This window comes from Miniopterus natalensis, chromosome 2 (genome assembly GCF_054644295.1).
Source record: "Miniopterus natalensis isolate mMinNat1 chromosome 2, mMinNat1.hap1, whole genome shotgun sequence".
NCBI classification, from domain to species: Eukaryota; Metazoa; Chordata; class Mammalia; order Chiroptera; family Miniopteridae; genus Miniopterus; species Miniopterus natalensis.
This window is the reverse complement of record NC_142082.1, coordinates 109,905,324-109,929,307: the sequence shown is the minus strand read 5'-3', so window position 1 is coordinate 109,929,307 and position 23,984 is coordinate 109,905,324. Positions and strand designations below refer to the sequence as shown.

General features: G+C 35.8%; 1 protein-coding gene across 2 annotated transcripts in view; it reads right to left on the bottom strand.

The window, feature by feature from the left end:
* The window catches only part of EEA1 (early endosome antigen 1), a 131,770-nt gene that overhangs the window by 86,701 nt on the left and 21,085 nt on the right, over window positions 1-23,984 (bottom strand). The window contains exons 2-4 of one of the 2 annotated variants that reach the window (XM_087814497.1): window positions 16,352-16,444; window positions 9,888-10,013; window positions 4,943-5,070 (exon numbers count right to left, since the gene is read on the bottom strand). In XM_087814497.1, the coding sequence (XP_087670623.1) occupies window positions 4,943-5,070; window positions 9,888-10,013; window positions 16,352-16,444 (347 nt within the window). The remainder of the gene's footprint in view (window positions 1-4,942; window positions 5,071-9,887; window positions 10,014-16,351; window positions 16,445-23,984) is intronic. The other variant, XM_087814498.1, reaches the window with a different exon arrangement.

Below are 23,984 nucleotides of genomic sequence, written 5' to 3'. Positions count from 1 at the left end.
GACACACTCAAGGGGCGCACTTGGTGAACACCAAAGCTCCACTGAAGTAAATCCTGATCCATAAGGGTGTCTCCAGCACAGCAGCTCTTTGGCTGTAGTTGCAGCTGGTCCTCACAGCTGATTGGCCTGGGGGTCACTTCCTCCAAGGGACGCCAACAGTAACCAAGGCTCAACTACAACAGGACAGTGCACACAGCCCATACAGGGGAGCACCTAGAAGGCCCAGCTCAGGTGACTGGGGAGGCTGAGCCACTGGACCCTACAGGACACCTACTACACAAAGCCACTCTACAAATTCCAGGAGACATAGCAGCTCTACCTAATACATAGAAACAAACACCTGGAAGCGGCCAAAATGTGGAGGCAAAAAAACATGTCACAAAGGAAAGAACAGAAGAAATCTCTAGAAGAGGAACTAAATGAAATAGATCCAAGCAAGCTAACAGATAGAGAGTTCAGAATTTTGTTTATAAGGATGTTTAAGTAGACTATTAGGGAAATAAGTGAGAAAATTGATAACATAATAAAGTACCAATTTGAAATGAAGGCTAGAGGAACTGAAATGAAGAATAATTTGCAGGGAATCAACAGTAGAGTAGAGGACTCTGAGAATCAAATCAGCAATTTGTAACATGAGGAAACAAAAAACACCCAACCAGAAGAGCAAAAAGAAAAAAGAATCCAGAAATATGAAAATAGTATAAGGAGCCTCTGGGACAACTTTAAGAGGCCCAACATTTGTATTATTGGAATGCCAGAAGAGGCAGAAAGAGACCAAGGAATTGAAAACCTATTTGAAAAAATAATTACAGAAAACTTCCCCTACCTGGGAAAAGAAATAGACTTACAAGTCCAGGAAGCACAGAGGATCCCAAACAAGAGGAACCCAAAGAGGCCCATAGCAAGACACATCATAATTAAAATGCCAAAGGTTAAAGACAAAGAGAGAATCTTAAAAGCAGCAAGAGAAAAGCAATTAGTTACCTACAAGGGAGCACCCATACGACAGTCAGCTGATTTCTCAACAGAAACTTTGCAAGCCAGAAGGGAGTGGCAAGAAATATTCAAAGAGGTGAAAAACATGGAACTACAACCAAGATTGCTCTACCCAGCAAAGCTATCATTTAGAGTTGAAGGTCAAATAAAGAGCTTCACAGATAAGAAAAAGCTAAAGGAGTTCATCGCCACCATACCAGCACTACAGGAAAAGTTGTAGTGAAGCTAATGAACAAAAGAATCTGACGAACTAAATAGATCCAGAGACATTGACGCATGCAACAGACGATCATATTTCAGAGGAAAGAGGGAAGGGAGGTGGAGGGTGGGAAGAGATTAACCAAAGAAGTGATATGCATATATGCATAATCCATGGACACAGTCAATAATGAGGTGAAGGCCTGGGAAGGGGGTGGGAGCGAAGTGGAGGGGATCAATTGGGGGGAAAAATGGGATACCTGTAATACTCTCAACAATAAAGATAAATTAAAAAGAAAAATTTTTTTTTAATAATAGCCCGGCCGGGCGTGGCTCAGCAGTTGGGCGTTGACCTAGAATCCAGGTGATCAGGGTTCGATTCCCGGTCAGGGTACATGCCCGGGATGCGGGCTCGATCAATCACTCTCTCATCATTGATGTTTCTATCTCTCTCTCTCCCTCTCCCTTCCTCTCTCTGAAATCAATAAAGATATATTTAAAAATAAATAAATAAATAAATAAATGGCTCATGTAAAATGTAATGAAATCCCAAGAAAGATAATTCCAATTCAACTTCTCACTTGATGGTCTCAGTTGCTCAAATTAATCTTTTTTAAAGTGCCACTTCAACAAATTTGTGAAAGTAATTTGCCTACAATAGAAAATATTCTGAAATGTATAACATAAAACAATTTAGGATATTTACAAAAGACAGTTGGCAATATCTATTAAAATTTGAAAGGGAAACATCCAAAATTTCTACTTCTAGAAATTTACCTTAAAGCAGTGATTTTCAACTGGTGTGCCGCAAAAAATTTTAAAACATTCAATACCTGACCTCTTTTCCCTTAAGACTGTCAAATAAAAAAATAACAACAGCCAACACAATAATAGCCATCTGATGAGAATGAGTAAAATTATACCTGTTTTTTGTCAGACTGGAAATAATATTTTTTTTTTTGGTGTGCCGCGGAATTTTAGTAATTAGTTTATGTGTGCCATGAGATAAAAAAGGCTGAAAATCACTGCCTTACAGATATATTCAACCATATACAAATATACATCCACAAGGACATATATCACACTGTTTGTAATTGCAAAACACTGAAAATACCCTAAATGCTCATCAATAGAATGATAAAATTCTATGCTATCATTAAAAAGAGTGAAATAGCTTTTTACTCTGCATTGTTGTAAAACAATTCATAAGATACACAGAGAAACAAAAGGTGCAGAACATTGTAGAACTGCTCACAGATATTTATATATTTTTATATGTAGACAGATATAAGCATATATATGCACAGGCTATTCTGAAAGTATATGCAAGAAACTGGTAGACAGCAAGAGTTTAGAGAAAAAAGTGGCAAGGATTCAATTTTTACCATATAACTTTTTGAATCATTTGAATTTTGCACTCTGGATATGCTACCTGTACATACATTTTAAAAATCTGATCCCCAGAAAACTACTAATGCATCAGGTTTTGAATATGTGATCGATGTTGATAGAATTCACATGTAAACTGATAGAGAGCTTTAAAGCAGAAAGGTTTCATGCCCCACCTAAATCATGTGGGCTTTTGATCTAAAAGACATATCATGTCCATAGTCACATGTTATCCACTCTGTTAGCGAGTTAGTAATAATCAGAAACTGGAGAGATGTAGAAAAATGAGAAGAGCAGACACAGTAAGAGATAAACCTGGGAAATTATGTAGTAACTATCCCAGAAGGAATGAGAAACTAGTGAAAGTTACTACTTAGAGCAACAGTAATCAAATTTGCATTTTAAGATTATTACCCTGGAAGTAATATAGAGAATTCACTGGAGAAGTACAAGACTAAAGGCAGAAATGACCAACAGAATGTGGTATAAATGAGGCTTTGACACTTCTGAATCCAGCCTGAAGAAAATTGGCAGATTCTGGTTAATTCCTCTTGGAACACTCTTTCTCAGAATACAGCTGCTAGTCTGTAAGTCTAAGCAGCCACATGAAGAAACCCATAAGAAGAACTAAGGCTCCTGACATATAGCCCCAGCTCAGTTTGCAGCCAGCATCCAACACCAACTCCCAGCAATGACTTTAAGGCCGTTTTGGACCTTTTGGCCTTCTCAGCACACCAGTCTATATCACTTAAAGCAGAACAACCATCCAGTCAACCCAAGGAATCATAGTAATAAACTGTTATAGTTTTAAACCACTAAATTTTTGGTGAATTGTTACAAGGTTATAGAGAACCAAACAGAAGTCAACCTACTGGAGGGCTTTAGAACAGACCTTGTCAAGATGTGCTACTTCAGCACGGGGATTATTTTGAGCTGAAGGCAATCGAGATCCTACAGGCTCAAGAGAAACTTTAGTTCTCCCTTAAAGAATTTAAATTAAGGGCTTGCCCACAATAAGAGTAAGAGTTATCACCAAATGTAACTTTTTAGGACCTAGGGCAGGGCAAACTTCTAATTACTCAACATCTGCTCTTCTTATTCTGGAATGATCTTCTTCCCCTCTGAAACCTTAAGGCACCTTATGTCATTTCTTAGATCAGAATGTCATATATACCTCATTTCTACCTTTCTGTCTATGAACCTTTCATGTATGTGGGGTGTCTAACTCTCTCATGTATGTAGGGTTCCCATAAGTATGTATGTAATTAAATTTGGTTATTTTCTTTTGTTAATCTGTCTCAAGTCGATTTAATTATTAGACCAGCCAAAAGAATTTAGGAAAGTAAGGAAAAATTTATTCTGCCCACACAATAAGAACTGAAAATAATCAAGGTTACTCTTGGCCTTTGACAAAGGAGTTTCAGGAGAACCGTAGGGCAGATTCTAGGCCTTGATGAATTAAACACTGAATGAAAGTTAAGAAACAAAAACGAGGATAAACTGTGGATAATTTTATATTGAAAGTTCATATATTGGGCACTAAGTCATAGTTGAAAAAGCAACTCTGTTAAATTGATATTAAATATAAAAATATTTATAATGTGGCCCTAACTAGGTGGCTCAGTTGGTTTCAGCATCGACCCATACACCAAAAAGTTGTGAGTTCGATGCCTGATCAAGGCACATACCTAGACTGCGGGTTCAATCCCCAGTTGGGGTGGGAGGCAATGGGTCAATATTTCTCTCTCACATTGATGTTTCGTGCTCTCTCTCTCGCCCGCTTCCTCTCTCTCTTAAAAATTTTTTTACAAGTACAATGAAATCAAGCTATCTTCCTTAGTGGGGGTATAAGACAAGAGTTCTCACCAATAGCAAAAGAAAAGTTATATTGTCGCATGCTGTTCTAAGTAATTATATTTTAGTTTAATTCTTAACATGGTCAGGCAAAATTGCGATGAAGCAGAATGTGTATGTGTGCTTACTGTTATGTTGGTGATTAAAAAAGAAATTTTCAAAAATATTAAATTTTAATTCTTGACTAAATTTATTATTTTAACCACTTACTATAAAATCTTCTAAACAAAGCATATCATTCTTTATTAAACAGAATATGCTAAATATAATTTATCCTTCTTTTGATAACTCACAATATTCATTAAAAACATAACTTCTGGATCATGCTGTATATGCTGGTATAATTGCTGAATAGGTTATAACAGTAAAGGAGGAAGGCCATGATGGACAGATTTAAATTAAATAATATGAAAATACTATTTTCACAAGCTAATTATTCAAGATTAAACAATGATATTACATACATTCATAACATTACATTTCAAAACTATTATACTATACCTACCGCTTCAGGGCGAGATTAGCCTCTCCTCCATGACCTGAGTCATTACCAGCATCATGAACTGCCTGATAGTGTTTGAAAAGTTCATCAGCAGATCCAAGGGACTTCATACACTGGGGACATATGAAACCCTATGGAAAAAAGGCAGAAAAAGATTTCAATATAGTATTTAATATTGCAAAATAATAATTTGTATGTTATAAAATATAGTCAAGTGTCATTCACACAATAGTGCTATTATGTAAATTATAATTTATGGTATTAATCCCAAATTCTGGTTTTGTACAAAGGCATATCACTGTCTATTCTCATTGAAGTTTACAAAATAAAAAGAAAGTCCCTACAACCATCTTTTAGGTTGAATAAATTAATGACTAGAGTATACAATTCTAATCCGAGAAATTAGTTCTAATCTAGAAGAACTATTGAAAAGATATGTCATTACATCCTTCCTCTCTGTAGCTATCCCCATTAGTAAAATAGTCTCGGCTCCAATCTACGTTAGAGGAATGAAAACAATGAAATTAAGAACATGAAGCATTCTGATCACTGAATGAGGAAAAGGGTATTATAGTATATAACTCATAATTACCAGAGTTTCTACAATGGTTGAGAACTAAATCTCCTTGTTAACCTAAGATTAACACTGCAAAAGTCTAAAATTAATATATAGTCTCAAAGAATAGAAAAAACTTATAAATAATCCCAGATGATATGGTTATGACATACACAATCCTGCATGACTATTCTCCCAATGATCTCCTGACACCTCTCACTCTATATACAACATGCTTAAACAATACTAACATACCTATGTTTCCTGGAACACACCATGGTACTTTACATTTCTGTGCCTTTGCATATACTGCTTCTTCCTCCAGCACTATTCTCATTAGCTTGTCAAGTTTCTACATTCACTTAACAGACAACCATTGAAGCTTTTCATCTATGTTTCCCTAATGACTAATGTAGAATTTTTAACATACTATATATTTTCTACATTGTATATTTATTTAATGAAATATGAATAAACCTAAGAGTACAGAATTTGGTGAAAAACAATAACAACAAAAAAAATCAGACACGATTAACACCTCTAGATTAAGCTAAGCAATAAATACTCTGAACACATAAAAACTAAAAATAAATAAAAATGCTGCTCCTTTGTTGGTTATTATGCAAAGAGCATATCCTCACTTATCATTTATGCGAATTGTGTGGCAGAATCAAGACTCACTGAGTATTGGGGAGACTGATATGTAAACATAGACATACATTACCAGACAATGCTATAACACAAGTATATATGAAGAACTACAGAAAACAAAGGAAAAAAATATCCAACTCTGCCTGTGGCAACAGTTCTTGCTTTATAAAAAATAAACAAATATACATACATACATATATACATATACACATACATATACACACACACACACATATATATATATGAGACATTGGAATTAGGTCCTAAAGAATGGGCAATATTTACTTGTGAAAAGTACAAGGCATTCTAAGCAAATGGAGGAGCATGAACAAAGATGCAGAAAGAGGTATAAAAAAAGATAGTGGTGCTGTGTTTGGGAAGCAGAGATGTGTTCTGGTCACAGAGTCAGGCTGAAGTGCAGGGGCACACAACAGGTGAATGAATGCAGTGAGCTCCCTACAAAATTACTGAAATGAGCAAAGACAGTAGTACTGAGGATGTGCCTTTGGACTTCAGAATAATGCCATTAGGCCCCAGAGATATTTGGTACTCAGCACTGTCTTTTGAATGAATGAATGAATGAATGAATGAATGAATGAATGAATGAATGAATGCATGCATGCATGCTCCATTTGTGTGTTAATCTAGCTGGTGTTATGCTCTCTTTCTTCAAAACCATCTCATTACCACCATGTTTCATAATGGCTCTACATTATGCTTAATTTGGCATTCTTATAACTTCTGTTCAGTGGCTGTTATACCACACTAGTTGGCATGTCATTGGTTGCAACAGCACACGAACCCCTATAATATTCAGCCTGTCATGTCTCTCCCGTGTCTCAACTTCTGCTAGTACATAGAAGACAAATTATAGAGCATTCCTCTGAGAACTCACATCCCAATGACACTTTAGTTTTCACAATGTGGGCTTTTTGACTATTATCTCTACTTTCAGTTTTTGGCTCTAGGAACCTAAGAATGCCAGAAAGCTAATGATCACATTAAGATATGTCATACATTCTTAAAGTTTATAAATATTACCACCTTAATAGTTCAGAAAGAACTAATTCATCACTAAAGAGAAATTTTAGAAATTCAGGAGCATATACTTACTTATAAAAATAAAGAACTAATTCATTCCTAAAGAGAAATTTTAGAAATTCAGAAAACATATATTTACTTATAAAAATATTCCGCCTATGTGAATTTTCCATGTGATTAGAGCTTGTATGTTTAAATAAAATTCCAATTTTGAGACATTACTGATAAATATAAATCTTTCGAAAATATATATAATTCCTTACCTTCTTTAACAGGTGATATTAAACCTTTGCTTGATGCCTCAGAGGCATAAATTATTAATCACTGATTTGGGTGTCATCCACTCTATTAATTCTGGCAAGACTCTTTAATTCCTGTATCCACATTTTATAGTTTTTCCTACACCCTGTCTTGTCTTTCAACAATCATTTATGAAAATTGTTTACATGCTATTTCTAACAATGCTAGCCTGCTATGGTTAGGAATGGTTAAGATTAACGAAAAGTTTATTAAAACAACATCACTCATTTAAAATAAAAGTAAAATAAGCTCAGAAGGAGTGCCTGAGTGATATCCCATAAACAGAGACATGATCTTTTAGTTCAAGGGCTTTGTGATACTAATTCTGGACATTAAGAGGCTCTGCCTTTTTTACATTTCCTAAACTATTTTCAAGGGGATTGAAGTTGTTAGATAACTTCCACAAAAGTGTTGTTAGCAAACTATAAAACACTAAAAACAGCCAGCTACATTTATTTCCCTTAATCATTCTAATTTCTCACCAACTTCAAAAAAACAACAAAGGAACATAAAACCTAACCAACCTCTACACACACAATTTACTTAAGGTTAAAAACAATAAATTCCTTATTCATATTTCAGTTATCTGTAATCCTTTCTCAGATTCACTACAGCTAAAAACTTAACTTGATACTTAGGGTATCCCTGTCATACCAAATGTTCTTTGAATTAAAAGGAAAGTTCCTATCTAAGTGACAGGTAGGTGAGATTGACACTTATGATTTCGACAACCCATAAAGAAGAACCGTTAACCCATTCGTTCTGGAAGGAAGACAACAGGTAAAATGCTAAGCAGAGTTCCAAGAATCAGTTAGGCCTCTATCTTTGCTCCCACTGCTCCGGCTAGTTTAACTGATATCCTCCTATATGCACTGTTTTTCACATCACCCTAGAGAATTTCTTGTTTAATTGTTCTCCAGTGAAGCTTTTCTAGTTCCCCTCAAGTTGAAATAGCCATTGTACTCTCTTTGCAAATAAAATCTATCATAGAAACTTCCTGAGGTAAAAATCATATCTTACTTACCTTTTTGTCTCCTTTACCTACCAAAATACCTAGCAACTAAGAGGTACTCTACTAATATGTGAAATAAGTGAATGTTTGGTAAAATCACTTCCTTATATATATATATAATTAATTGCCTCACAGAAAAAAGTCTGATTTTTTTCGTCTTTCACAGTATTAAAAATGTCATTCTTTTGTAAGAATTGTAAAAGAAGCAAAAAAAAAGTCATGTTTCTCTTTTTTTAGAACACTGTAGTAATTTTCAAAAGAAAGATATATATATGTATCAGGATCATCTGTGAAACTTTTTCCACCCTGAAAATGGGCAACACTTCCTTCCCTTCACTGAATCCTACTCCCTGCCATAGGTATGCACCAGCCCCACACACTACTGAGAAACATTTGGGTGATCCACTGCTAATGAGTGTGTGTCATTCTGGCATCTCCCTCAGGTCTGGAAAAATCCAGATTCTACTGTATATTTTCCCAAATAAAGACAGTAACAGCTCATCCTGGCCAGTGTGGCTCAGTTGGTTAGAGCATCCTCCTGTACACCGAAAGGTGGTGGGTTTGATTCCCAGTCAGGGTACATACCCAGGTTGTGGGTTCAATCCCCAGTCCGGTCGGGGCACATATGGAAAGTAACCAATCGATGTTTCTCTCTCACATCGATGTTTCTCTCCACTCCCCCCTCCTCTCTCTAAAAATATCAATAAAATTAATTTTTTTAAAAAGACAACCCTGGATAGTTTAGCTCAGTGGTTAGAGAGTCAGCCTGAGAACTGAAGGGTCCCAGGTTCAACTCTGGCCAAGGGCACATACCTTGGTTGCAGGCTCAATCCCTCGCTGGATCAGGGTGTGCGCAGGAGGCAACCAATCGATGTGTCTCACATCAATGTTTTTCTCTCTCTCTCTTTCTCCCTCCCTTCCACTCTCTCTGAAAAGCAATGGAAAAAATATCCTCGGGTGAGGATTAAAAAAAAAAGACAGTAACAGCTCACATGTAAAGTCCTTTAACCTAAAGCATTTTAATGCATTCATTAGTAGAGCATTACCTATGTAATAAAGGTAATAGCTTACAATGCTGAAATAAAATATCATTCACATATTTCAAATTTCATGACAAAATTTATGCAAAGATATTAACTTAAACTTTTATATTTATGCAAAGATATTAACTTAAACTTTTATGTTTAGACAGCTGCAAACAGTAAGAGAAACCAAGCCAACTTCCCAAGAGACTCTTTTCCTTACTGAACTTTCTTTAAAGCATGCATAATTAAAGCAATCCATATTCCCTTGTAGCATAAAAAGTTAAGCAACACCAAGCAAGGAAAAACAAAGCTATTCTGAGCAACCCATAACCAAGCTGCTAAAACAAAATATACAGGACCCACAGTAACACTGGAGTCATTAAGAAGTTCCTGTCCTCTTGCTTCATTTTCAGCGTGCACTTTCTGGTAATGCTCCGACAAATCAATAGCAGTTATACATCTTTTCATACATAATGGACAGATGAAACCCTGTGAAATAACAACTTTTAGGAGGATATACATAAAAAGTTATTTATAAAACAAACTACAGACAATAAAAAATAGACATAATAGGAAAATAATTAGTATTATCTCTTTTTAGAACATGTAAAGGAAATTTTCAGGTAGTAATGGCATAAAAGATGGAAGATCTATACAAAGTAGAACTCCTAAATTTAGTTACCATCTTATGCTATAAATTCCCATTGGTTCATTTTTAAGTTATAATGGCCAGTTGCTTATTATTAATTGAATTTTTTTTTGTTTGTTTGTTTATAACACTTTATCCCTACTTATCTGAGAGAGCTATTATTAGCAAGTTACCTTTTATTTTAGATCAGGAAATGTCCACTAGATATAACAAATACCTTTATGTAATACAATATACTAAACAAAATTTCTTATAATGAAAGCAATTTTTAGCCTTCATCATATTCCCCTAGCCTAAGATCCTTTTGCCCACACCCATAATTCCCAGTAGGTGACCTTTCATTCTACTTTCCTAAGCCAAATAATATCATTTTAAAACAATCTTCCAAATTTCCTATACCTAACAATATTTGAATTTTAAACTGTGGACTGCTACACTGAGCTATGGTTTGGAGTTTTGTCAGACAGGAACAGTAAAAGGAAAAGAGAATAGAAAAATTAACAGTATTGGGAAAAGTAAACAAAATGAAGACAGTGGTGAAGGACAATAGGTTATAAAAGTTACGTCATGAGTTTAGGTGTCAAAAATAGATGTAGATTTGAGTCTCAACCTATCCTGACTATATGAACTCAAGAAAGTCACTTTACCTACTGCCAGTTTCCTAATTTACAAAATGGGGCTGATATTAACAACTATTCTCCTACAGTTATTGTGTAGTACACAAAAGGCTTAGTACAGTGCCTGAGACATTGTAAGTGTTCCCTAACACCAACCACCGTTAAATGTATTGTTAGAAAGAAAACAAAATAAAGCCTGGAAAGGTTAAAGACTAGAAGAAGAGATAGGAAATTAAAACCTGAAATACTCAGCAAGCCCAAAGTTAAGAAGTGAAAATATGATGAAGTTTTTGAGGGGATAGGCATTTATGGTAAGAAATGGGGGATAAGATTTTATCATTTCGGGTAAAATTATTCTGCCTGATAATAAGCTAGAGAAAGTACTGCCATGACTTGAGTAGCTAGAAAAGAGGTAATAAAGACCATTGGCATTGATAACATTAAGAACTGAGAAATTAGCATTTTCCTTGAGTCACTAATATCACTTAGGACAGAAGGAAGGATGGAAAGGAAGACTGCAAACAAGGTTCCAAAGTAGGAGGCAAGACAGGATAGTAGTTAAGACCTAGGCTTGGGTTTGAATCGTGGATTCACACTACTCTTCAATTTCCCCATCTGCTAAATAAGATAACAATAATAAACTATTTCATATGGGTCTCATGAGAATTAAATGGCATGATACATACAAAATGGTAATCATAGCACCCGTAACAAAGAAAACATTACTAAATGTTGGCTCTCATTAATATCATTGTTCCTTTTGTTAATAACCCTTAAAGGAGATTAGCCAGGAGGTGAAAGCGAGGAACATGAATTCAATTTTTTTGTTTTTTGGTGTGTGTTTTTTAAATAATGAAAGGGATTTCGTTCAGGTAACCACAGTTCCAAGTACTAGAACTACAAAATAATACTTCTTTAAAAGAAGGCATCATTGCATTTTTTTTTTGCTATCACAGCTTTCACTTTACTCTGGTTTCTTTACTGTAAATTTCCACATGAAATCAATTGTTCATTCAAGAAGTATTTACTGAGTATGATTACTGTGCTCCACCCATTATGCTAAGGTGATGAGAACACATATATGAACCTATTGGTTCTGCTTCTCTTTAGAGAACCCTAATATATCTCAAAAAAAACAAAAAAAAAACAACAAAAACCTGTTGGAACGAATAAATTAATTTAGCCAGGTTGTAAAATAAAACTTAGGCATACAAATGTCAATTGTACTTCTATAACACAGAAACAAACAAATGAAAAATAAAATTAGAAACACTACTATTTATGCTAACATGAAAAAATAAAAATTACTAATTAATAAATTTAATAAGACATATAAGACTTCTACATTGAAAACTACAAAACATGGCTGAATGAAATTAAAGAAATAGAATTATATGTGCAAGAATTAGAAGATTCAATATTAAGATGGCGTCTCTCTCCCAAATTAATCTGTAGATTATATATATATAATCCTAATCAAAATCCTAGAACTTTTCTCAAATTTATATAAAAATGCAAAGAACCTATTATATAAGAGTGAAAACAAATTTGAAAGAACAATAAAATTGGGAGACTTAAACTATCTGATTTGAAGACTTACTATGAAACTACAGTAATCAAGACAGTATTGACATAAATATACAAATGTACATAAAGGTCAATGAAAAAGAATAAAGAATATAGAAATACAGCCACACATATAAGGTAAATTGATTTCTCACAAAATTAAAAATGTAATTCAATGAAAAAAGGTAACAGTTTCAACAAACAATACTGAAACAACCATATGGAAAAATGTGGTTTGCATATCCATGTGGGAAAAAAATGAACCTCAACCACTATATCACACCATACACAAGAATTTTAAATAAATCACAGACTTACATGTACACCCTAAAATGACTTTTTTTAATCAGAGGAAAGCATAGGAGACAGTCTTTGCAATTTTGTGGTAGCAAAAAAAATTCATAGAAGGACCCCAAAAGCATTAACCATAAAAAAAAAGGCTGACAAATTAGACTTCCCCCAAATTAAAAACTTCTTGAAAAGAAAAAATTAACAAAATGAAAAGCAAGCCACGGACTGAGAGAAAATATCCCCATCACATGTATCTGACTAAAGTGTAAGGCCTAAAATTAAGTCCCAATAATATGTGCTGCCTTAACAAGTGGTGAAACTGAGGGGTTTCAAATGGCCTAATTGCAAGTTCCCATCCCCACTCTGCTCCTGCAAATAAGGTCCTGTAGTCAAACAATCCTCTTCTCCACAGCAAATAGGGCAGGGCTGGCTTATTATCCCTGAGTAGTGGGTTTCGGTTCCACACCACCCATGGAGTTATTCACACAAGCCAATCACATCCTTCTGTAGGAACCACTGGGCACCTCACCCTCTTGAAACTATAAAGCCTGCCTCTCACAGCCCCTGGTTGTTCATTTTGTTCCTAAGTGCAGTCCTCATGTGGCCCTGTATGGCATGCAATATCCTCCTCCCCTGGGTTGTGAGTTTATGTGACTAATAAACTGCTCTTGATCTCATCTGCCCAGTGTCAGGTTAAATTATGCATTTAGCCATCCCATAACTCTCACCAATGGGGTGAATAGAAGGCAGTCTAAACATTGACAAAGGACTTGTACCCAGAATAGATAAAGAATTCCCACAATTTGATAGTAAAAAGATTAATAAATCCAACTTTTCAAATGGACAGATTTCCAGTTCCCGACAAAATGGAATAGATGTACTTTTCCCTATTCCTCCTGCTAAGTAAAACTAAAATCCCTAGAAATTATATATAAAACAACATCAGAAGACTCTGAAAGGTAAAGAGAATAATGCAGACCAGCTAAGGATTTCAAGACACAAAGACTGACAGTCGTGGCAGTGCTCTGAGTTTTCTTTTTGCCTCATATAATCCAGACTAGGTACTAGAGAAGCTGGAAGTTTCAGTGGCCACTTACAAAAATGCCCTAAGAAAAACCTGCTCTCTCTAGCCAAAGGACCAGGAAAATGAAAATCAAATTTGGCATTATGTAGGTTATTAGTGAGTAGTTTCAGTGAGTACTAAGAATGGAAGCCAGATTGGGAAGGACAAAAGAGTAAACAAAGACATTTGCTTCTGGCTACTAAATAGTCTGAACAACTATCCTGATAACAACTAAATAATATAAAGTATCACTGATTACATTATATAATTGTACATGTTATATATTTGTTATGTTGAAATCCTAACACACAATGTGATGGTGTTTGGAGGTGGGCCCTTTGTGAGGTGATTAGACCATAAGGGTGGAGACCTCATGAATGGGATTAGTGTGCTTATAAGAGACCTGAGAGCTTACTCATCCCTTCTGCCACGTGAAACAGCCATCTATGAACCAGGAAGCAGGCCATTACTAGACATAAAATTTGCTGGAGCTTTGATCCTGACTTCCAAGACTCCAGAACTGTGAGAAATAAATGTTGTTTAAGCCACTCAGTCTAGGGAACCTTTTTTGTAATAGCCCATAATGACTAAGACAATATTATATATATTATATATAATAAAATATAAAAGATGATATAAATATGCACCAAAGCAAGCTGTTGCTTTACTTTTTACTATTTCTTTAAAGTCCTGGAGACCATGATATTTCATATTCCATTTAGATGGTTGTGAAGGGCACAATGTTAAAACTTAGAGTTTGTTCAAAGTGGGAAGCCAGCCTCGGGGTAAAAGTGAGAGAAACTGAGAGAGATTGAGAGAGACTGAGAGAAAGAGAGAGATATCAACTGAGACATTGACTGAGACCTTGACAAGTCTGTACCTTAGCACTGGGCACATAGAAAAAACAATTTCCCCTGAGTATTCATAATCACCAATAATCCTCAATTAGGTTAGTAGTCGGAATTTATATTATTGTGTAGACTGACGAATTTTAAGCACAGAACTTAATTTAAGGGAGTCCCAGGTTAGTGGTACCTCTAGAGTAGTATTTATACACTGATGGGAAAAATTCATAACATAGGTAAAACTAAAGTGGTGGGAGGAAAAGAAGATAAACTGAGAATGTGAGAGAATGGAATCCAGTGCACAACAGAAAGGACTGAAATTTGATAGGAAAATTACCTGTCTTTCCTGTACTAAACTAAGAAAGAGAACACAGGTGCAAGCATAGCTTTGGTGACAAAACAGGAACACTTCATCTAATGGATCCTATTTTTTTTCAGGATATAGAAAGTAACTGAGGAAGGTAGGAAAAGGATAAGACATGGGAAATTTGAGGATAAAGAAGAGAAAACTATCTCAGAGAGTAGGAAAATGACCCTAAGAAGAACCAGGCACTCACTATTCACTACCCATTGGAGATTTTCTTTTTGGTCTGACTGAGATCAACAATTATTAATAGATTTCTTTACAGGTGTACAGCTGGGCACTTTAAACTCATCATATCATGAACACAGTATGGAATATTTTTTTTAAGACATTTCCTTAAACTTGTTTGTAATGAAGTTCATCTAATACTTTTCTTCTCCCTCTCACAATCTTATAAAATATTATGGTTAATATACATATACATGAAGACAAATGGATGAAGGGACAGATGGTCAGAGAGAGAAAAAACACAGAGATGAATGGTTAGAAAGAAAAATATACCCAAAAACACACGAGAGAGACTCATTAAGCAAGAGGTGAGAAGAAAACAGAAAAAAGGGGATTGACTAGGTGGCACCATTAGACCTAGAAAGGGTCAACTAATAAAAACTATCAGAGCAAAATGTGTGTAGATCTCTTAGGAACAGTATTATGGGTGGTTTTATGTTCTTCCCTTTCCTTATCTCCTTTCTCTAATACGTACAAATTTTTTTTTTTTAATTATTAAAATAAAGCAACTACTAAGGTTGACTTCTCAAAAAGTTATTTCTTCTTTAGACTTATTTAGTTTCTCTGTTAATTTTTAATAAGCTAACAAAGATAAAATAAAAGGTATTAAGAAGACAGCAAATAATGTATAAATTTTAAAGATAACCTAATTTTTCATTAGCTCAGTAGTTCATGACCATACAAACACATAAGTAGATACCTATCAACTGAGAATTCTTTACCAACAGATTTTTAAATCTTCATTAAGTTGAGATGGCATTAGCATTTAAGAGATATTGGCAATATTACTTTTCATTCTCACAACTAAGTACCAGTATATGTCTACAAGTATGATTCAAAAGTTGCGTTCCTGCCCAGCCAGGCGTGGCTCAGCGGTTGAGCATCAACCTAAGATCCAGGAGATCACAGTTTGATTCCTGGTCAGGGCACATGCCTGGGTTGTGGGCTCGATCCCCAGTGGGGGCTTGCAGGAAGCAGCCGATCAATGACTCTCTCATCACTGATGTTTCTATCTCTCTCTCCCTCTCCCTTCCTCTCTCTGAAATCAATAAAGACATAATAATTTTTAAAAAGTTGCATTCCTTAGTAAAAGGACATAATAACTTTTCCTATGAAACTTTAAATTACCACTCATTATTCCAAATATTTGCTATTTGCCCTTAAATAATATTGACTTTTATTGCCAAAGTATTATTTTCCATACCTCTGAAGAGCTTTCATTATTGACATCCACTGTGTTAATAGGAGTTGCTGATGAATCTAAATCAGAACCTTGAGAGCCAACTCTCCCAGGAGTCTGAAACATAAACAGAAAAGGGGAAAAAAAAAATCAAAGCAGATATTAACAATATATTCATAAACTACTTAATAACCTAAACAGTAATCAGGTCTAGGTTTACACATAAGTAGATATGTTTTCAATAATAACAAACAGTACTAGCAGCTATTCTTAATTGAAAATTGACTATCTAATACTCTATCAAGATCTCTATATGAATTACCTCATGTTCAGTCTTTTTAAATTAATAAAAATTTTACTTTTGGATATAGTATTTTATAATTTAAATTCACTTTCACAGAACATCTTATTTAATCACAATGATATCTCTTTGAGAGGCAGGACAAATGTTATCTCTATAGATGATAAAACAGATTCAAAGCAGCTAAAGGACTTCTTGAGATTGTATTAAACAAAATTCAGAAAGAAACAACTAAAATACTGATCTGATTCCTCTTACATTGCTCTCTCTCCTACACCAACTAAACTACAAAATTTGAGAGGTGCTAAAAAGACAAACAGTTCACATTACCTAGTCACCCAGCAATCTACCATCCATACCAACCATTACCAATCTGTCTCCAATACTTGATATTCCATCACCAAAGATGTAGTTTGTAGTGCTAAAGTTTTTTTCCCCCCGCAACTTTTATCATCTAAGTTTATCATTCATTAATACGTAGGAGTTATAGTAAAGTAATTGTAAGTCTATTACAACACTGAGCAAAAAGACAAATTCAGAGCACAAGGACTGATTCAATAGTCATTATCAAAAAACAGTTATAGTACATACTATCATTACCACTTCACACAAGAGAGAACCAGGGCAGAGTCTAAGTAACTTGCCCAAAATCACATGGCTAATAAATGGAGGGGAAAAATTTAGCTCAAGCAGTCTGGCTTTTAATCACTAACTTATATTGCTTCTCTACTGGACATCTTCACTGAGATATACTTTAAGTACCCAAGATGTAGAACAATTCACTACACATTTGCCTCAACACACAAACATCCTGTAATAATCCTATTATCATCACCAAAAAGACCCTTTCACAAGTTTGCCTAAAATAGTCCTATTAAACAGACCTAAATAAGCCCAAGAGTTATTCAAGGTATTTACTTAAACCAAATAAGAAGATACCTGCAACAGATAGGCTACCCTAGATTGCTGGTAATATAAAATCAGATTCATATTAACAACAACTATATGATGAATATAAAGCAGCATTAATCTCTATAAACACTGCTACCAAAAAATCAAATTAGAAGAGACAACCAGGCAGTGGCATAGGTAAAAGCGGTACCCGCTGCCTCCCTCAACCACATCAAAATTACAACTAAAATGCAGAACCACCATCATTCAGAACCTCCTGAAATCTAGCTGAACAGAAATCCTACAATGAGGGAACTGAAGAAGCACAACTAGACGGGTAGGAGGGGCGAAAACGGGGTTGGGGGTGGGGTGGGGGTGTACGGTGGGGAAGGGTAGGGGACTGAATCACAGAGACTCGGACACAGTCCTACACCCAGGTGCTGTGGTTTAAAACTGGGAGGGATGTCTCAGTGGTAGAGGTTTCCTCGAGAAGCGAGGGGTCCCAGCCTCACATCAGGCCCCCCAGGCCAGGGTTTCAGTGCTAGAAAGAGGAGTCCCCACAACTTCGGGCTATAAAAACCAGCAGGGATTGTGGCTGAGGGACTCGGAGGCTACTGGAGTTCCAGGCAGTTCCTCTTAAAGGGCCCAAGCATGGACTTAATCAGACATGCTCCCTCTAAGTTCCAGCACTGGGGAGCAGCTTAAAAGGAACCTGGGACATTCGGGGAGGAACTAACCTGTCTGGAATCAGGGCGAGAGCTGGAAAGGCAGCTTTCTCCCAGAAAGCTGGCAGAGGTCATTGGTCCTTTGACAAGCCCACCCCCACAGAGCCAGCAGGGAGGTGCCATATTTGAATCTCTAGCAATCTGACATATCTTTCACCCTAGTGATTTCCTAGTGATTTCCAGAGACCCCTCCCCTCCCTACTTGCAAGCTCATCTAAGACATTTCCAGTGGCTTTTCTATGCAAATGGCCTCTCTCACCTCATGCTTAGGACTTTCCTAAAATCTCTCAAACAAGCAGCAGCTGGCCTCAGCGTGCCCCATATTTCTTGATAAGTGGCCCCAGGCCTGGAAGTAGCAGCAGCCTGCACTGGTTCATAGCTTGGCCTCTTCTGTTCATTTCCAAGCCCAGTACAAGTAGCAGCCATCTACAGCTTGCTGTGTAGCTCATGCTGGGTGGCCCTGGGCAAGGCACAGGCAGAGGCTGACTTTGCACCTCCTGGAAGGCCCAGAGACAGTCCACCTGGTGGTCAGCTTTGACCACGCTGGAGTACAACCCTACCACATCCATGAGTGACACACTCAAGAGGCGGGTCAATTCCTCCCAGTGATGCCAACAGCAACCAAGGCTCAACTACAACAGGACAGTGTACACAGCCCACACAAGGGAACACCTAGAAGGCTCAGCTCAGGTGACTGGGGAGGCTGAGCCACTGGGCCCTATAGGATACCTACTACACAAAGCCACTCTACAAATTCCAGGAGACATAGCAGCTCTGCCTAATACATAGAAAGAAACACCAAGAAATAGCCAAAATGCAGAGGCAAAGAAACATGTCACAAAGGAAAGAACAAAAGAAATCTCTAGAAAAGAACTAAATGAAATGGAGCCAAGGAAGCTACTAGATACAGAGTTCAGAATTATGGTTATAAGGATGCTCAAGGATCTTAGTAAGACTATTAAGGAAACTAGTGAGATCCTCAATGACATAATAAAATACCAATCAGAAATGAAGGCTACACAAACTGAAATGAAGAATAATTTACATGGAATCAACAGTAGAGGACACTGAGAATCAAATCAGTAATTTGGAACATGAGGAAACAAAAAACATCCAACCAGAAGATCAAAAAAAAAAAAGAACCCAGAAACATGAAGATAATATAAGGAGTCTCTGGGATAACTTCAACGGCCCAACATTTGCATAATTGGGTATCAGAAGAAGAGAGAAAGAAATTGAAAACCTATTTGAAAAAATGACAGAAAACTTCCCCTACATGGTAATAGAAATAGACTTACAAGTCCAGGAAGCACAGAGGGTCCCAAACAAGAGGAACCCAAAGAGGCCCACAGCAGGACACATCATAATTAAAATGCCAAAGGTTAAAGACAAAGAGAGAATCTTAAAAGCAGCAAGAGAAAAGCAATTAGTTACCTACAAGGGAGCACCATAGGACTTTCAACTGATTTCTCAACAAAAATTTGCCCCGGCCGGGGCGGCTCAGCGGTTGAGCGTCAACCTAGGATCCAGGCGATCAGGGTTCGATTCCCGGTCAGGGCACATGCCCGGGTTGCGGGCTGCAGCCGATCAATGACTCTCTCATCATTGATGTTTCTATCTCTTTCTCTCCCCCTCCTTTCCTCTCTCTGAAATCAATAAAGATATATTTAAAAATAAAAAATAAAAATTTGCAGGTAAGAAGGGAGTGGCAAGACATATTCAAAGTGATGAAAAGCAAGAACCTGCAAACAAGATTACTCTACCCAGCAAAGCTATCATTTAGAACTGAAGGTCAGTAAAGAGCTTCACAGATTAAAAAAAAAAAAAAGGCTAAAGGAGTTCATCACCACCAGACCAGTACTACATGAAATGTTGAAGAGTCTTCTTTAAGAAGAAGCTAATGAACAAAATAATCTGACAAACAAAATAGACCCAGAGACATTGAAGTATGCAACAGACAGTTGTATCTCAGAGGGAAAAAGGGAGGGGGTGGAGGGGGGAGAGATTAAACAAAGAAGTTATAGGCACATATGCATAACCCATGGACACAGACAATAATGGGGTGAAGGCCTGGGGAATGGGTGGTAGTAAGGTGGAGGGGGTCAATGGGGGGGGAAAAAAGGGACACCAATAATACTTTCAACAATAAAGATAAATTAAAAAAAAAAAATCAAATTACCCTGGCTGGTGTTGCTAAGTGGTTAGAGCATTGGTCTGAATACTGAAGGGTCTCGGGTTCGATTCCCAGTCAAGGACACATAACTGGGTTGCAGGTTCGACACTCAGCCCTGGTCAGTGCGTGTGTGAGAGGCAACCAATTGATGTGTCTCTCTCACATCGATGTCTTTCTCTCTCTCTCTCTCTCTCTCTTTTCCCCCTCCTTCCCTCCCTCCCTTCCGCTCTCTCTGAAAATCAATGGAAAAAATATCCTCAGGTAAAGATATTTTTTAAAATCAAATACAAGCTTTTAAAGAAAGAACTGCACTTTTCTAGACAAAAAAACAAGCAAACAAAAACATTATCACTTCTTATTGTACCTTGAAAGAAAGTATCACTATCACAGAAATTTTAACAACATGAAGTTTCTTTGAAATACATAATTTACCTATTCAGATTAGCTGTATAATGAATAAAACTAAATAATCTACTATTGCACTGCTGTTATCCAAAGTAACCAATAGCTGTGTCTTGCAATTCAATCACTGTATCTAATAGCAGAGAAAAAACAGAAACCAAGTCAAACATCTAGTAGCATATAAAAAACAAATATTTTTCGATAACAAGTTTTTTCTAATATTTGGCGATATACTGAGTCAGAGCTTCCAAATTCTCAACATCTCCCCTCGTCCCCAACTCTACATATGACTTCACTGTAGAGAAGATCAAGAAAGAAGAGAGCAAACATTTCACTGGGAAAATTACTCAAATCAGGTTCACAACCTAATTGCTACTAAAGATAAAGAACCTCATCTCTAAATCATATCTACCTTCAAAGCACTAAAGTTCACTAAAATGATAACTAGAGCAGTCTTTGCACACACAAGAACCATAATAAATGCTTAATAAGCAAATGCACAACACATACTGCTCTAGCTGAAACTAGGTAATGAACAAGGCACATCAGCTAAAATTGAGTTAATAATGAGTTAATTTCCAGAAAAAGATGAATTAACTAAAAATAAATTTTTTGCTTTGGAAAATTCTTTGAAGAAAACATTGTTGAATACTATACACACTTCATAGTTAGCAAAATTATTTCTGAAACAGGAAAGAATACAAGCATTAGAAATTAAATGGCATACAACCTCAAAACTTGGGGATTTATAAGACATTTATAAGGATGAATGACAAGGATGTCATAAAATGTTAACTTTCAGCACTGATTTTGTTACTCTATTTCTTCCTCAGCTCACTATAAAACCCAATTAGAAAGAATTTCACAAATTCAAAAAGTCTGAAAAGCCATATATACTATATACAGACGTTGAGAAAGGTGCTTTAAATACATTACCTGATCCTTACACTATAAATGGATAACCAAAGATTTCTTAATGCCCTCACTACCCCTTTCCTACTATTGAAAGACAAGAACTTACCACATAACAGATAAAATGAGAATATATATTTGCAAATGAAAGTACTATTTGAAATTTGAAAGTACTATTTCATGGAGAATTTTTTTTTAATTTCATGGAAAGCAGTTTTCATGCTTGACCTCTTAGCTTATCATATACCTTCTCTAGGTGATCACACTTACTCCCTTAATTTTAATTACCCCCCAGTGCTGACAATAATAAAATTCTAAATCTAATCCAGATCCCTGCTGAACTTCAAATTCCTATTTTCCTGTCCTGCTAAATATCTCTACCTGAATGCCTTGAAAGCACCCCGAAGTCAGCTTATTCAAAACCAAATTTATTATCTTGTCTCACAAACCTTTTACCTATCTGCATTCTCTACCTCAAATTACAGAAACACCTCATACTCATCTTGCCTAAATCCAAAGTATCACCTCTCTTCCTTAACCTTCACATCCAAAGACCAAGTTAATTCAATCACCTACATAAGTTCTGCATCTATCCTTCCTTCATCTCCTTTGCCACTATCTTAGTTCAAGATGCCATCATCTCTCACCCAGCTATAAAAGAGAGACCAACTTTAGCACTCTATACCTCTACACCCACATTTCCAATTGCTCCCCAATTGATTTCCCAAAGCACCTGAAATGAATCTTACCCAAAATCAAACCCTTCATTTATCACAACCTTTTACCATCCCACAGGAAAGTTTTCTTTTTTTCTCCTATGTTCTCTAACTTAGTTAATAATAATCCTCATTTATTAAAAACGTCGGTTAAAATCTAACATGAATAGATATTTGTACACCAATTTTCGTAGCAGCATTATTCACAATTGCTAAAAGATGAAAACCAGCCAAATGTCCACTGATGAGTGAATGAATAAACAAAATGTGGTATATACATATAATGGAATATTATTCAGTCTTTAAAAGAAAGGAAATTCTAAAACATGCTACAACATGGATGAACCTAGGAAGCATTATGCTAAGTGAAGTAAGCCAGACACAAAAGGACCAATATGTATAAAACTCCACCTATAAGAGATATCTAGAATAATCAAATTCATAGAGATAGAAAGTAGAATAGTGGTTACGAGACGCTACAGAGGTAGGAGGAATTGTGAGTTGCTGTTTAATGGTACAGAGTTTCAGTTTGGGATGATGAAAAAACTCTGGAGACCCTGGCAGAGTAGCTCAATTGACTACAGCATCTTTCCAATAACCAAGGTTGTGGGTTTTCTTTCCAGTTAGGGCAAATACAAGAATCAATCAATGAATGCATAAATAAGTGGAACAACAAATCAATGTTTCCCTTCCCCTCCCTCCCTCTCTCTCTTTTTCTCTCTCTGGAGACAGATAGTTGTCATGATGGCACAATATAAATGTACTTAATGCCACTGAATTATACACTTTAAGGAGGTAAAACTGTAAATTTTATGTTATCACAATTTAAAAATAAATTTTTAATTTTAAAAACCTAAATGAATCTCAAGTTGGCAGTATAGCCACACAGAAAATAATTATTCCAAGAACATAGCATTTTGACTACTTAGCCTTAGCTAGTATAAGGAAAAAAAAAAATGCTAAAAAAAGTTAAAAACATTCAGTAATCTTATTACTAGTAATATTAATATTGTTATTTTAAAGCTATTTTATGTATCTTATAAGAAAATATGTTAATGTTACAAACCAAGAAATTCAGTGTAAGTTAAAAATACAAAATCAAAGAAGTAAAAACCATTTTATAATCTTAAATTTGAACTCATTTTGTTTGCTTTCATATATCTTTAAATATGTATTTAAAATATATTTACTTAATTCTTGTTGCTTAAAAGCTTAAAAAACAATATTTAACCTTTATCCGATGAAAGGGAACTTTAGTTCCCGGCAAGGAGTGGGTCCTGCTGGCCGAATTTAAATGCTGACGGAATTTAAATGCCGTCTTTTAAAGGTTAAATACTCAGAAACCTAAGCATATACGTTCTTTTTTACAGGCAAAAGGAAAGAAACCATTATTGTACAGTTGATCCTGGAAAATATATGGAGTTTGTACGATGCTGTCTTTTAAATGCCGTCGTTTAAAGATTAAAGATATATATAGATATAAATGTAGATCTTAGTTATCGATTAAAAGCAATGACAACCCAAAAGTAACGAGCAC